Source organism: Phallusia mammillata, chromosome 5 (genome assembly GCF_965637545.1).
Source record: "Phallusia mammillata chromosome 5, kaPhaMamm4.hap1.1, whole genome shotgun sequence".
In the NCBI taxonomy this organism is placed as follows: domain Eukaryota; kingdom Metazoa; phylum Chordata; class Ascidiacea; order Phlebobranchia; family Ascidiidae; genus Phallusia; species Phallusia mammillata.
This window is the reverse complement of record NC_137256.1, coordinates 24,200,812-24,215,521: the sequence shown is the minus strand read 5'-3', so window position 1 is coordinate 24,215,521 and position 14,710 is coordinate 24,200,812. Positions and strand designations below refer to the sequence as shown.

Below are 14,710 nucleotides of genomic sequence, written 5' to 3'. Positions count from 1 at the left end.
CAAAATAAGTTATAGTGTATGTGCAACAACAAAATGTGCTAAGCCACCCTTCTAGTTTGATGCATGAGTTAACTTATTTATGCATCAGTGATTTGCTTTTGGCAGTTTGCCAAGCTGTTGTGCTTAGACCTTTACCTAGTGTTAGTGTTCAGTAGTTGATTTGTTTGGCTGATGTTCAGTTCAACTTTCATATCGACTTGTTTGCTGTGTATGTTTATGCTTATGTTTATTAATTATGTACTTTTTGTACATTTGAATACGAATAAACTGAATTTGTGTTGTGAATATCTGTAAGAGTTTCTGTAATCCAAAATACCGTTTAACGCTGTCATTGTGAATTTGATTTGAAGAAAAACCAGGGCGCTCTGTTACAGACAATAAATTGATTATTTTTCGGCATGCCAAGTAAATATATAAAACTAAAAAAATCTCAGGGCAACAATAATTTTGTGTCCATCTGAACTGATCACAGATCACACAGGATAATTCAAAAATTAGCATTATTACTACATATTACCTCGACAACTTGGTTGGGTTCTAGACCAACTTTCGGAATCCTGACAACGAAGCGGTAATGTGTTGGTCAACCTGTAGCCAGATGAACATGTGAACGAAACAACTGTGTCTACTGGGTGGCGCAACCCCTCTTGAAATACAGGATTCATTTGTCCGTTGATAATTCTTCTCAACGGTGGGCAAGTTTTTTCTGCAAAAAAGCGGAACACGTCAAATGACCTGACAGGCAATTAAATTCTGTCTTTTGCGGACAACATATTCTGTTTATTAACTGACTTACTAACACATGAGACGGTACTTGGGTTGGTATTCCATCGTTTGGTTGTAAGACAGGTATATGTGATCGAAGTTTGATAACTTGTGCTGTTAATCTTGTAACCATCTCGGCATGTGTAACTGACTCTAGTCCCAGGGAGGTGATGTCCTTGACTTTCACGAGGAAACGTGATCCTAACCTCGCCATTGTCAATCCAGCGCGGAAAATCTGGACACTTCAGGTCTGCAAAGACAGTTTAAGTAAATTGTTTGTGAATGCGTGTGTCTATTCGAAGGAGTCATATAAAGAGATTAAGTGTATTTTGTTTAGCCACTTTACAAGGGTTAGTTACACACATTTCAACACTTGATATTAAATGTCGTTTGTGTGCTTAAAATATTTGAGTTGTAGGAAAACAATTAAGTTTCTTCTTAAAAACCCAGCCCACATTGATGTTCATTAATCTGTTGACAAATTCTAACATACCTGTACACATCGGTATTTCTCCAACCCAATCACCACTCTGAGAGCAACTTCGGGAATTCATCCCATTTAGTCTGAAGCCCTCATTGCACTCGATAGAAACAGTTGAACCAGTAGCATAGGAATTTTTTTGTGGAATCAGATGACCTTCGGCCACTCTGAAACTCCTGCACCGTTTCACTGCAAATGCGTTTTTTTAAAAAGAAAACACGGAATAATCTTAACGTCTTTGTAATTCTGCAAATATGTCACCTGAGGGCAGTTTTGTCAAAGAGTTTATAGAAAGTAAACTAAAAAACGTATTGTGTTTGAAATCGCTACTTAGTAAAATGCGGTCTGCAGAAATAAATTTTGTCCGCCTTTGACGTGTTGTACTAGTAATTATGGATCCCCTTCTCTGAAGGGGACACGTATTGTTTTTGTCTAACGCGGATTTGTTCCCACGTTTTGGTCAAGAAAGAATGGTTCAAACTTTTTCAAATTTACACGCATTACAGATATTGGTCTAAAGATGGTCCATGTGAATTTTGATCCCTCTGTTCACCCACAGCCCCCAAAACGTGAAATTTTTAACGCGGATTTGTTTCCACGTTTTGATCAAGAAAGAATGGTTCAAACTTTTTCAAATTTGCACACATTATAGATATTGGTCTAAAGATGGTCCATGTGAATTTTGACCCCGTTTGATCCCTCGGTTCACCCACACCCCCTAAAACGTGAAATTTTTAAAACGGCTATGCTAAATCAGATGATTCTGGATTTTCATACTTTTTTGAATGGTACATTGCAGCGTATTTTAAAGTATTTTGTAACTTGAAGTTGTATATATCCATTTTCACCCCTTTACCCCCAAATATTTTTACCCCCAATATGTTTGTTTGTTCACATGTTAATGAGGTCAGAAATACAAACTTAAGCTGCTGAAATTTTAAACAGCTGTGGATAGAGTGCTCCTTGTTGGCTGTTAAAAATTTCAGTGCAATCGGCTCAGTAATAATAAAAATATGTTTTTACATGCTCTCTTTTGTCAAATTTGTGCACGCTCAGTGCACAGCTGACGCAATAGGAGTGATTGACGATAGTGGCGCATGGAAAAAATGCCTCTGCTTCATGCATGAACGCAGTCGTCACTTGACCATTTTCTCACTGGTTTGAATTAAAATGTTACGATGTTAGTGATATTGCGCTGTAAACGTTAACGCTGCGGGGTCACGGCAGGGCAGGCGATGTGTATGACGCCATGACCGTATTTGCCTGTCGCTCGGTGCACAGCTGACGCAATGGGAGAGATTGACGATAGTGGCGCATGGAAATTCACGCATGAACGCAGTCGTCACTTGACCAATTTCTCACTGGTTGGAATTAAGATGTTACGATGTTAGTTATATTGTGCTGTAAACGTTAATATATAGGTCAACTTATTTGTGTTTCGAAACACAGAGCGACAACGCAGCACGATTTGTTACACCTGTGTAACGTGACTTCTCAAACTGAAAGCGTTAATAAAACTGTTTCAGAACAGGTTTTGGACATAAAAAAACCAGCTAAGCAATTGTATTGTTGATATGTAGAAACTTAAGGGCGCCAGGGAACGCTATGTGCGGATACAAATCATGATTCAACAAACAAAGGGTTCAACAAATTCAACAATTTTTGTCAACAAATTCAACAAACTGTGACTGTTACAAAACAAAACTTATTTCTTTAATACGTTAAATGTCATCTGTGCAATTCAAAGTCGTACCTAGCATATGCAAGCGCCATTCATCCTATTATGAACTCAAAATATATGTGTGTGTGGGGACCCATTGGTTTTTGCTAGCAAAAACAATTATGTTATAACAGGTCACAAAAGTATTGGTACCATACTGAATGTATCCATCAAATATATATCCCTTACAATTATAATGAATGGTGCGTAAATATGGCACAGTTTCTGTAAAATGGAGTATATAGGAAAACCACTATTCCAGTTTAACAGTGATTGTGCCCTATTTTTGCTGTTACCAAATCGCATATGCATATTTGTGGGGACCCATTAGATTATGTTTGCAAAAACAATTATGTTATAAAGTGCCAGGAAAAAGATAGTGACCCAATGAAATGTAGGTGCCAAATATATATCCATTATAAATATAGTAAATGGTATATGTGATACATCGTTAAATATGATGTAGTATATATAAACTGGCAACAATAGGAAAACCACTATTCTAGTTTTTATTTGATGCTGGAGTTAAACTATTTATGCATCAGTGATTTGTTATGTGGCAGTTTGCCACGCTGTTGCTGCTTAGACCTTTACCTAGTGTTAGTGTTTAGTTGTTGATTTGTTTTGCTGATGTTCAGTTTAACTTTCATATTGACTTGTTACCTCGACACTTTGGTTGGGTTCTAGACCAACTTTCGGAATCCCGACAACGAAGTGGTCTTGTTTTCGTCAACCTGTAGCCAGATGAACATGTGAACGTAACTTCGGTGCCCACTGGGTGGCGCAACCCCTCTTGAAATACAGGATTCATTTGTCCGTTGATGATTCTTCTCAGTGGTGGACAAGTTTTTTCTGCGAAAACGTGGAACACGTCAAATGATCTGACAGACAATTAATATTTGTCTTTTGCGGACAACATATTCTGTTTATTAAGTGACTTACTAACACATGAGACGGTACTTGGGTTGGTATCCCATCGTTTGGTTGTAAGACAGGTAAATGTGACCGAAGTTTGATATCTTATGTTGTTAATCTTGTAACCATTTCGGCATGTGTAACTGACTCTAGTCCCAGGGTGGCGATGTCCTTGACTTTCACGAGAATACGTGATCCTAACCTCGCCATTGTCAATCCAGCGCGGAAAATCTGGACACTTCAGGTCTGCAAAGACGGTTTAAGTAAATTGTTTGTGAATGTGTGTGTCTATTCGAAGGAGTCATATAAAGAGAATTAAGTGTGTTCTGTTTAGCCACTCTACAAGGGTCAGTTATACACATTTCAACACTTGATATTAAATGTCGTTAGTTTGTTTTAAATATATGAGTTGTAGGAAAACAAGATTAAGTTTTTTCTTAAAAACCCAGCCCACGGTGATGTCCATTAATCTGTTAATAAATTTCAACATACCTATACACCTTGGTTGATCGTTAATCCAAAGACCATCCTCTGTGCAGGTTTGAGAACTTGTCCCATTTAGTTGATAACCAGTATTGCACTCGATGGTAACAGTTGAGCCGTGGGCGTATCCACTTCGTTGTGGAACTAGGCGACCGTTTTCAACTACGAAACTCGGACACTTTATTCCACCTGAAAAGCGCCATTGGAAAAAAACAAATTAATATTTTCGTTGTTTCAAAAATAATTTAGTGCATCATATCAGTAAAATATATAATGCAGAAAATCAAAATATACTTTTAGTGTTCCGAGTATAAAAATACTAAACACTTTTCGGTGAAAGGTTCAAAAAGGTTTACTTTACAGAATCGATTTAATCCCAACAAAATTGGACATCCGAGTTTGCCAGCAAGTGCAACTGAGAGCTAAATTTGAAATGCGTTTAAGAGTTATTTGTTTCAGGCAAAAGCTTGAATGAAACATTTTATACTGCAAATTTTCACGTGGAAAGTTTCTAATGGTTAGACAAGATTGTAACGGAAATTTGCTTTGGGAATTATGATGCATAAGTTACAATTATAATTTGTTTGTCAAACTAGTTATTACAAAAACTGATTTCATAGTTTAGAATTATGGGTAATTAAAATAGACGTTTTTACCAATGGTTGAATCAATCCAGCTCTGAACTTTGGAAACATCAGTATAAAATCCTGGAAAGCGGAAACCAGTATTTCTTTCGACTTTACCGCATCCGTGTCCAAAACTGACGATTCCAACTTGAATCCAACACGATTCTGAGGTGTTTGGGATTTTGTACTGCCAGTAGAAAATTTTTACCATATAGTCCACTCAGTAAGATTACATTTTTTGATAACTACGATTTAGGCAAATAGCCTAAATATTTTAAATTCAAACTTTACTCCAAGTGACGCAGGTTATCGCGCTTGTGCTGGAACTGGCATTAATACGTATTTTACCAAGTATCGTAGTACCACTGTTAAACTAATAGCTTCAAGTTTAAATTAGCTCATTAGTCAACTAATCTGGCGGTTTTTACAGATTTAAACGTGGTATTTTCTGATACGCCAAGAATTTCCTATTGCTAACATACCTTTCGCATCAAAGGTCCACCGCTGTCACCCTGACAAGCATCCGATACTGCACTTGTTTCAGATCGAGCACAAATCATACGATCTGTATACCTTACATCCAGTAAAGTTTCATGTACTATTTTGTTGGCAGCGATTTTGCATCTGAAGATAAAAGTATGACATGATTTGGAGACAGATAGAGTAGCATTTTGCCTTACATTGAGTCAGGTTGAATTCGTTGAGTTGCTTGTTGAAGTTGGAATGGCATGGTTCTGCGTGTCAAATTCGTATAACCGAAACCTGTAACGAACACCGGTGCTCGATCTTCCGTGAAATGATTCGCAAGCCACTTTCCTAAAAGAAAAAAATCTTGTTCGGCGTTGTTGGGTTATTTTATCCAAATTGTCTGGCATCGTTTTTTTTCTTAGCTTAACAGTTACATGATATTTGACTACAACAAAACATTTCAGTGATCATATTTCACTTAAACGCATATTTCGTTCAAATTCACATTAAATCTCTACATGTAGCCTATCTGTAAAAAGAAAGTATTGCAGTTAATTACACAATAAAGCTTGGCCAATACGACGCCCGGCAGGAAGTTACCTTTCTTGAGACATTTGACATCTTCGGAGTCATTCTCGTTTAGTAATCTGCTTCCATTTCGAATCATATAGTTTTCTATCGCAATACATGAGTTACTGCAGGGAAGACATATAGGGTTCACATGGGTTGAGAGTGGAACTGTTCCGTTAAACTCAGGTGCGCTGTCGGTCCAAATCCACACTCCATTTTCTTTGATGGTACTAAGTCCTATGCCCACGCGAATCTGCAAACACATTTACAAAACTATTGTCAAATGATACGTCTCTTTTCCTTTTATGTCCACAAAGGAGGATCCCTTGCAATCACACGACTGGAATCCTCCTGTAATTATTTTTTGAAGGTCACTGCATCGACTCGAAACTAACACTGATTTTGATTTGCAAAATGATGTTGGCCTAGGTCCAACTGTACCCTGCTCGATCTGATATTATTTGAGGTCGTTTAATATTTAACAAACTTTTAATCTCACCAGTGCAACATCGTAATCATAGTTGTTTCTTTCATATCGGTCATATCGATCGAACCGGTCATGTACAACAATATTTCTCGGTTGAAACACAATTACATTAGAGTCGATGTTACTTCTTCTGTCAGGTCTTTTGAAAATCCCTTTCCAAAATAAGAAGATAACTTTGTTGTCATGTAACATACGATGCAATTTGCAAGTATTTTTGTCTTTTATTACCTACGGCCACTACAAAGCGTGTTGTCCAATTCTCAATGTTGGAGTAACGATCAAATATATGAGCTGCTGTTAGAACCCAGTGTTGATTGATCAGAGTTCCACCGGCAAAACTACTCGCGAAGCTCTAAACAATTGCACAAAGTCGACCATGTTAGACATCAAGACCGAGGTATAAACGTAAAATCGGTTTCTGTCAAGCTGTTTGTTTAAGATGAACAGTTTTAGGGCATATTAAAACGGTACCGTTGCTTACGTTATAAACTGTTCCCTGCTTGGCCATAATCAAAGCTTGCCACGGCCAAGACCTGTCTGCATTAATTCCTCCGACAACTCGACCAACGGATCGGGAAGGTGAAGTGCTTATGTGGTTTACAGTTTGTCCACACTTCAGTTTTATACCTACATGGAAATATTAGACTGTTAAAACAAATTTGCCTAATGGCGTTTCACTAAAACGTGAATAATGCGCATGCTTTGATTATGTAATCTGCAAATTTCGGAAATTAAATAGAAATATTTTAACAACTTTTTCACTCCGTTATTTAAAAAAAATTCGTTAAACTTATGCTTATCAGAAAATTTGTTTTTAGGGTTTTATTTGCTGTTTGATGTTAGGATTTGCAATGGAAAAAAAAGGCTTGCTTACAGTAAACCGGCTTTATATGGTTCAAAGATTAAAATGTACAACGGTAGCATACTTCTTGCTTTAAAGTAAATTTGCTTACCCGTGCAATGTGCCATTCCTTCCCAAGTAGCGTTTTCATTGCAAATTGCCGAAGCACTTCCAATATTCTCATAACCTGGGTCACAGGCAAACTCAACCCGAGAGTTGTAGGTGAAATCAATTCCCTTAGTTACAACAGAACCATGATCAGGTGCCACTGGTTCATTGCATCGTAAAACTGTCACAAAGACATACCTTCTTGGTATGAACTGGCTAAAAAACCTGAAGCGACCAAAGAACTTACTTAAACACCGTGCCGCTGTGCCCGACCATTTCTTGTCACTACGACATGTGCGGACAGCGCTTCCTGTTAACACCCAGCCTTGATGGCAACGATATTTTGCCTGAGATCCGTATTTTTGGGAACGATAAATGACTCTTCCAAAAGAAATTACTGGTAAGCTGGCACACACCGCATCTGTTAACGCAAATGGCGACAATAAGCTCAGCATAAAACATCAGCACTTACATTTTTTTATGCCAAATTGTAGACAAACTTATTGATCATATTCATAAACAAGGTTTCTGAAGAGCATTAAATTGATATCAGTGATCAAATACTTTTACGATTTTAACTGTGCAGACTAATACTTTTATGTTATTTCGGTTACACTCGGTAAATCGAGATATTGGAAGTGGACAGTAAATGTTGATGAATCTATTCACGACTAAATGATTTCAAGGTAAAAAAATATTTAACGATACAAGGAAAAGCACAATACATAAAATGAGAAACCATTCACAACAGCAATTTAATTTTGTCCGATAAGCTTAACTTTTTGCAATTATATTAACCATCCTACGATAAAATTAGGATCGAAACCTTGCACATGCATTTTACTCCAACATATTTCACAATCATTTGCTTTATTTTCATTCTGTCAGGGTTCCACCTGCCTACCCTAATTTTGTGAAACGAAGGTGTCTTAAAACCACCACAAAAGGAAAAATCCCGATTTCTTCTGCTCGTGTTTACACACATATTACCTAACAATTCATTTTTTAGTTCGATTACCATCAACTTACTTGGGTTGAAACACGACATGCCACAAACATCGTCACATCGGCACCGCTTGAGGCGCCCTCTACAATCTGAATCACTTGAGCACGGTTTCCGACAATTTCTGCCAGACTCGATGAGATTTAGATCTCTGCTGGGGCAAATTGTTTGGGAAGAAACTGCAAAAAATATTCAACTTATAATAACAATCCCAAAAGCATTAAATTCGTGTTTTCCTGTTATAACCCATTGAAAAGAGAACAATAAAATTAATAATGTAGATAATCTTAAAATAAGTTAAGATGGGTCAAAATTTAACTTTTAATTAAACACGACACCACATCAATACAGTAAATGTAACCGTTACGGTACAAGTTTAATTGCAAATAAGCAGTAACTGATACTTTCTTACTTACCAGGTCGTACAATTGAGACTGAACGACAGAATAGTGACAAAACGATAACACACAAGGTTTTCATAACAATCATCTAGTTTTCCTGTAAAACACACATCAGTATTAACATTAATTCAATTTATGTATTATTTGCCAGGGCCGCAATTAAAATTTAAAATACAAAAAACTGATTTGGCATTTTAAAGCAACAAATATAACTGCAATTGCTAAATCGGCTGCGACAGTTGTGTTTCATTCTATTTCAATCAAGCTCAAGTAGGCCTACCTCCCAGCGTTCTCAAGCACTGTCCCTTCTGCAAGCGACTCACAACTGTGACAAACATTACAAGGTGCCAACATCGAGCAGTTACATACAAAGTGCAGGACAGGAAGTTGTTGAAACTATTTGCGAGACGCTGAAAGTTCACGTTTCATTCGACAAATTTTCGATACAATTACTTTAAACTCAAGGTTCCTTTAATTGTTTCGGATTTCTGAAAAACAGAGTCATGCGCGCAGTATGGATTACAATGTATTGTAATCATTAAATGATGCTGCTGTGGCGTTTAAAGTACAAAACCGACAAAAGCCAATCAGACCTTCGGTTTGATTTACAGGGATAAACAATGTACCACTGAAAAGTGGATTTATCACAGTGATGTAATACACATGTACGAGTGTATAGCGTGTAGAGAAAGGCAACAGTACATATTTTGCAGGCTGGCTGCGTATTATGTAAAAACAATAATAGCGATTTGTTTACCGAAAAAAAATTTCCTGCTGCATTTTACAATCCAACTATTTTTTTTCTTGTCCACTTGATATTATTAAATTCGATTAGAGTTTCGTCAACCAAAAAAATGTAACAATGGCTATATAGTTAGTTGTGCGGTACATTTTAGATGTCGACCAAACAGATAGAACATGGATTTAGATTCTTGCGTAGCACCAGGGTGATTTAAATCTATTAAACGAAGTGCTTTCAATTGCATCATTGTTAATTGCGCAGAAGTATTAAGATATGATTGCTGACTGCACAAACTTACTTTTTGCTTCGGGTAAATGCTTCATAATAAATAACCCCAGTCCCCAGTTAATATTTGTGGCATTATTTCATATTGGTGTTGTACTAGTGCGAGACAGCAATTGATTAAGGAAGTGAGTAAAGCGGTACATGACATGAGAACGTTTTAATACAAAAAGTGAAATGCAAATACAAACAACAATAAAGTTCATCCATATATTGTGCCCTTCACTGATGTGGCATTTGTCCCAAAGTGGGTGTTAGTTAATTGCATTCTGCTGTAATTATCGAGTCGGGTTCACTTTTTTGAAAACGGATTATTAAAATAGATGAACAGATTAAGCATTTTTGCGAATTTAAAGAAAATAATGGGCCCAAAATGATTTCAAAAATTGTATTGAACCTAGCGTATTTCGTCACCATTGGCATTTGTCCCAAAGTGGTTGTTAATTGCATTCAGCTGTAATTATCGAGTCGGGTTCACTTTTTTGAAAACGGATTATTGAAATAGATTGAAAGAAAAGATAGTGTTGTGATTTTCACTTAAATAATAGTCCCGAAAAGTATTAAAAAATTGGATTAAATTTAGCGTATTTCGTCAATATTTCGATTTGGCCAAGCTATTTGTTACGCAACCATCCATGACGTTCTCTCTTTTTCTGGCAGAATGACAATGGTGTTTTATCTCATCCTCATGTTTACATACGATGTGGGCAAATTCAATCGACCATCCTTGTTGTATGTGCGGTCGGTTGCGTTTGCCCTGAATTTTTAATTTATTTTGTTTTTTAAACTGATTTTTTTGTTCATAGAAATCTTAAAACGTAAACAATGGTAAGCACTTTTTTCCAAGGAATGCAGCCTGACTACCATGAATAAAAATGTACGCATTATGACGTCACATACCGTTGTAAACAAACTGGCGCCAGTTTGTGTTCTTGGTTTTAGGTAGGTAAGTTATATTGTGTACGCTCTCAAAAGGAGTTTGAGGTACTTATTAAACATTAAATGCGTATAAACACTCCCATATAAAAGATTCAATGTTAGGGTTGATTCTGATGAAGTTTTGCTCCTACTCGTGAACTTCACTGTCCTGTTTTTTTAATATATATACTCGAACTATTTTATTCAACATCGAATTTTTAACACAGTTGGGAGACCCAGCCATATTGCGACTTAAATGACTAACAAAACGGAACTGTTCTCCCTATTTAAATGGAAACTTTTTCTGAGAAATGAAGACCACAAAGCTGTGCAAATGCCTTTTTATTTTTGGTATAAACTCCACCCAGAACCTACTACAGTACTACACCATACACAATGTTTTGATCATGCATTAATATCCTAACATAAAACACAGTTTACTGGCTAGTTTGAAGCAAACATGTTTGCGATTTTCTTAAAAAAGCATTTAATCATACAATTGTAATTACAGAAGCCATATTTTTGTTTTAAACAAAAAAATCCATGTTTCACATTCTCTTTCACATTTCTGTTTTGTAACATTTTACTGTTTGTGCCAGTGCATTACAAAAGGCTGTTTTATTCATAAATTAAACACACATAAAATATGAGTCCTTTAGTTATATGGAGTACAAGCCTGTGACTGTCATTAAAAAGGCAAATTAGGTAATCATATTGATTTTGAAATTGTATTGTAAATGAATCAATAAACAAACATCAGTTTTTCAAAAACTTCAGAAAGAAAATAAGGAATATTCATTTTTATTACAATATTAAACTGAAAGTATACAATTTGATTGAAATAGGTACAGTAAAATTTGACCGTAGTGAGAAGGTTTTTACCAACAAAAATACCAAAAACACATTTGCTGAAAGATGTGGCAGGTTTGTCAATTAGAACAAAAACCTCAAGTTATTGGTATATTTAGCTCCTGATGTTAATTAAACCTTAACTGAGTCTTCCTCACAAAATGTAAAAATAACCCAATAGTACCAAGAAAAAAATCTGCACTCAGCATGCATAAAAACAGCTTCCATTATATAAACTATCTTCAAATGTCATTTGTGGTAAATATCATACAAGAAAAAAAAAAGTTTGTACTACTGTATTCGACAACCAAGTTCTAATTGGTTGGAGAAATGATTAATTTATCAATGGGTAATAACCAACACCCAGACAATATGTAATCTTTATTCTGACTGCCTGTAGAATGTAGACCAGTGGTTCTTAACCTTTTTTTCTTTTTTTTGCACCCCCCTGGGTTTCTTAATTATATAGAATAGATCTAACCAACCTTAACCCTTAACACATTTTTAGTTTGGTACATAAAATGCCAAACAGGGAGGGAATTATTTTTTTTGCATTTTTTCACAGCCCTAGGCATACAAAACAAGATTTTATAGTTTTTATCCCTGAAGTCCAAAGGTTTGTGAAATTAAATTGTGCTAATTATGCCTTATTTTGTTAGTAGCGAATGTGCTTTTACTGCCACTTTTGGCAAAAGTCAATGCATTCTCCGCTTTGTGTTCAATTGGAAAACAAACAAACATAAAAAGGATTAGAACTTGAAGTTTACTGCTAAAAAAATCAATAAAATGAACATCAATTTTACAAGCAAACACCTAGAGTTAGTAGTATTGGGGTGTGTGGTTAGGCTCGAAGCCCTGGTTTTCTTTCACAGATTGTTCAGGGATGATACACACAAAACATTCTTATGATGACCTCTCTTATTATGAGCCTTTTCAATGAAATGTGGATTGTTTTGCAGCCTTTCTGTATAGCCACAGCTGCTAGGCTTTCCTCGCCTTCCAGTGTTCCTTAGATCCCCGATCAACTTCACTAAAATTTTGATATATATATATCATATGTTACAAAATTCTGAAAACATTTCCAATGCAGTTTGGTTCAGTTGCAGCCACTGTTGGTTTAAAGTTGATCATCAGACTGACAAGTTTTCCATTTGGTAACATGGTCTGATTTCTAGCTTTCTACGACATTTTATGTGTTTCAGTGAGGGAAAGCAAAATATCCTTTTCTAATAAACTGATACTAGTTGTTCAAGGCATATTTTGTTGTTTGGGTTTGCTAACAAAAACAGTAATACAATACCCTGTGTCTAATGCAAAAGTACCAACCATTCAATACACAATAAATGGCTTGTAGGTATATATACAAAAACGCCAAAAAGTGTTTAAAATCCCAAAACACACAGTTTTACACCTTCATACAAATCAAAACATCTTTAAAATTGCCTAAAACCCATGCGGCCATGACTATGACTCAGCATAATCGGGGATTAGGAACTTAATCGGGATTAAAGTACCGATTAACTAGTCTCGGTTTAATCCTGGTTGGTGAATACCAACTAATCCAGGTGCTTAATCCTGGATCAGTTAATCCTAGATTAAGGCCTAATCCAGATTAAGTTAATCTTGCTTGGTGAATTCCACCCTTATTGGTTGATTTCTTGTCCCTGATTTCAACACCATTTTGTTGCTTTTGTAATTGGCAGGCAAAATTGTTAAAGTTGAGCAATATGTTCCCAATGGTGATGGTCATGGTATGTCAGTCAGGAAAAAAGGTTTCGCCCATCAGAACCAAATGCTTTCACCAGTGGCTGACTTGATGCTGTAGACTTAAAGGGCACATGACCTGTATTATACTATTTTAGTATACTATAAAATATTTTAAAATTTTAGTAAACTATAGTACAGTGTAGCTGTTCTTTATAGGCTACAGTCTTTCTAAAAAAAAAAAAAAATACATTGTGTGATATTAAACAGGTTGCAGACAAAAAATAGTTGGTGCAGACTGCAGACTACATGTCACATTATAACAAGAAGCAACAAAACCGGTATCACCACGCGCCAAATTGAAACCAACTACCATGACGGAAACAATCACCTGGCTATAGTTACCGTAGTCAGGCTGCATTCCTTGGAAAAAAGTGCTTACCGTAAACAATCAAATTCGAGTTTGCAAACGAGCGTTTCGGTCTCACTCTCAAATGTTGATGTGGTTTGTTTAACAGCTGTTTCAAATATTTTTTGAAGGAAACTTTATCAGTTAATAATGTAGTTTAAAACACACGCGGTTTGTGCGAAGTAACAAGTGTTTTCAAAGTTTCTTTTAAAAGAAACGCACTCGAAATATAAAATGTTAACGCAATATTCTACGCTTTTTAAACATTGAATCACATGTATATATATCTATATTAAAATAATTATTACGCATGTTATTAATACCCTTTTGTAAACACAAAGTGTAGATGTAATACTTTTGAATATTATGACATATTGACTGGTTTTCTGTGGCTATAAAAGTTTTCAATAAGCAATAAGACATTGCCACATTCTTTTGCTGGTGGCTGTATTGATTTTATCCTGAATTAGTCAGGTCAATATTAAGAGCCAATAAAGTAATGTCAACCATATTTCATACAGCAAAACATTTTTTTACCAAAAAATGCAAAAACAGTTTAAATGTATAACTAACAGTTGAAATGCAAATACCATGAAGGTTGTGGCAAAATGGTAGCACTATAAAGTACAAATAAGCTATTATTGCCAGGCATAATATCAAGTTTGTAGAGCTCTTCTGGCAAATCTAGTTTTTTTTCGACGTTTCGAATGCCTATCCAGGTCGTCTTCATCAGGGTAAATAACACTGAATGCATGTTGCACTGTACATAAGTATAGGACCTGTATAGGATGTCGAAACAGCGGAATAAAATTACATTTGCCAGAAGAGCTCTACAAACTATAAAGTAAATGGTTGCAAAATCATAACTAATGTTAAAAATTACTCTATAATATAGATATATTATATGCGAAATATTCGATTTGCACTTGTCATACAGT

The 14,710-nt window shown here is 35.8% G+C and overlaps 2 protein-coding genes across 2 annotated transcripts; both read right to left on the bottom strand.

Moving 5' to 3' along the window:
* Positions 1-724: 724 nt before the first annotated feature.
* On the bottom strand, positions 725-4,982 carry LOC145229717 (E-selectin-like). The gene is made up of 7 exons (XM_080095048.1): positions 4,968-4,982; positions 4,726-4,786; positions 4,374-4,553; positions 3,909-4,127; positions 3,630-3,818; positions 1,259-1,435; positions 725-1,015 (listed from the first exon to the last, which is right to left on the bottom strand). The coding sequence occupies exons 1-7, from the start codon at positions 4,980-4,982 to the stop codon at positions 747-749; spliced, it is 1,110 nt and encodes a 369-aa protein (XP_079951174.1). The 3' UTR covers positions 725-746.
* Positions 4,983-5,666: 684 nt separating this feature from the next.
* Positions 5,667-9,206, bottom strand: LOC145229716 (uncharacterized). The gene is made up of 10 exons (XM_080095047.1): positions 9,149-9,206; positions 8,894-8,965; positions 8,494-8,646; positions 7,712-7,885; positions 7,469-7,645; positions 6,997-7,142; positions 6,744-6,867; positions 6,528-6,667; positions 6,059-6,281; positions 5,667-5,806 (listed from the first exon to the last, which is right to left on the bottom strand). Exons 1-10 carry the CDS (start codon positions 9,204-9,206, stop codon positions 5,667-5,669), a joined length of 1,407 nt encoding a protein of 468 aa, XP_079951173.1.
* Between the last annotated feature and the right edge of the window lie 5,504 nt (positions 9,207-14,710).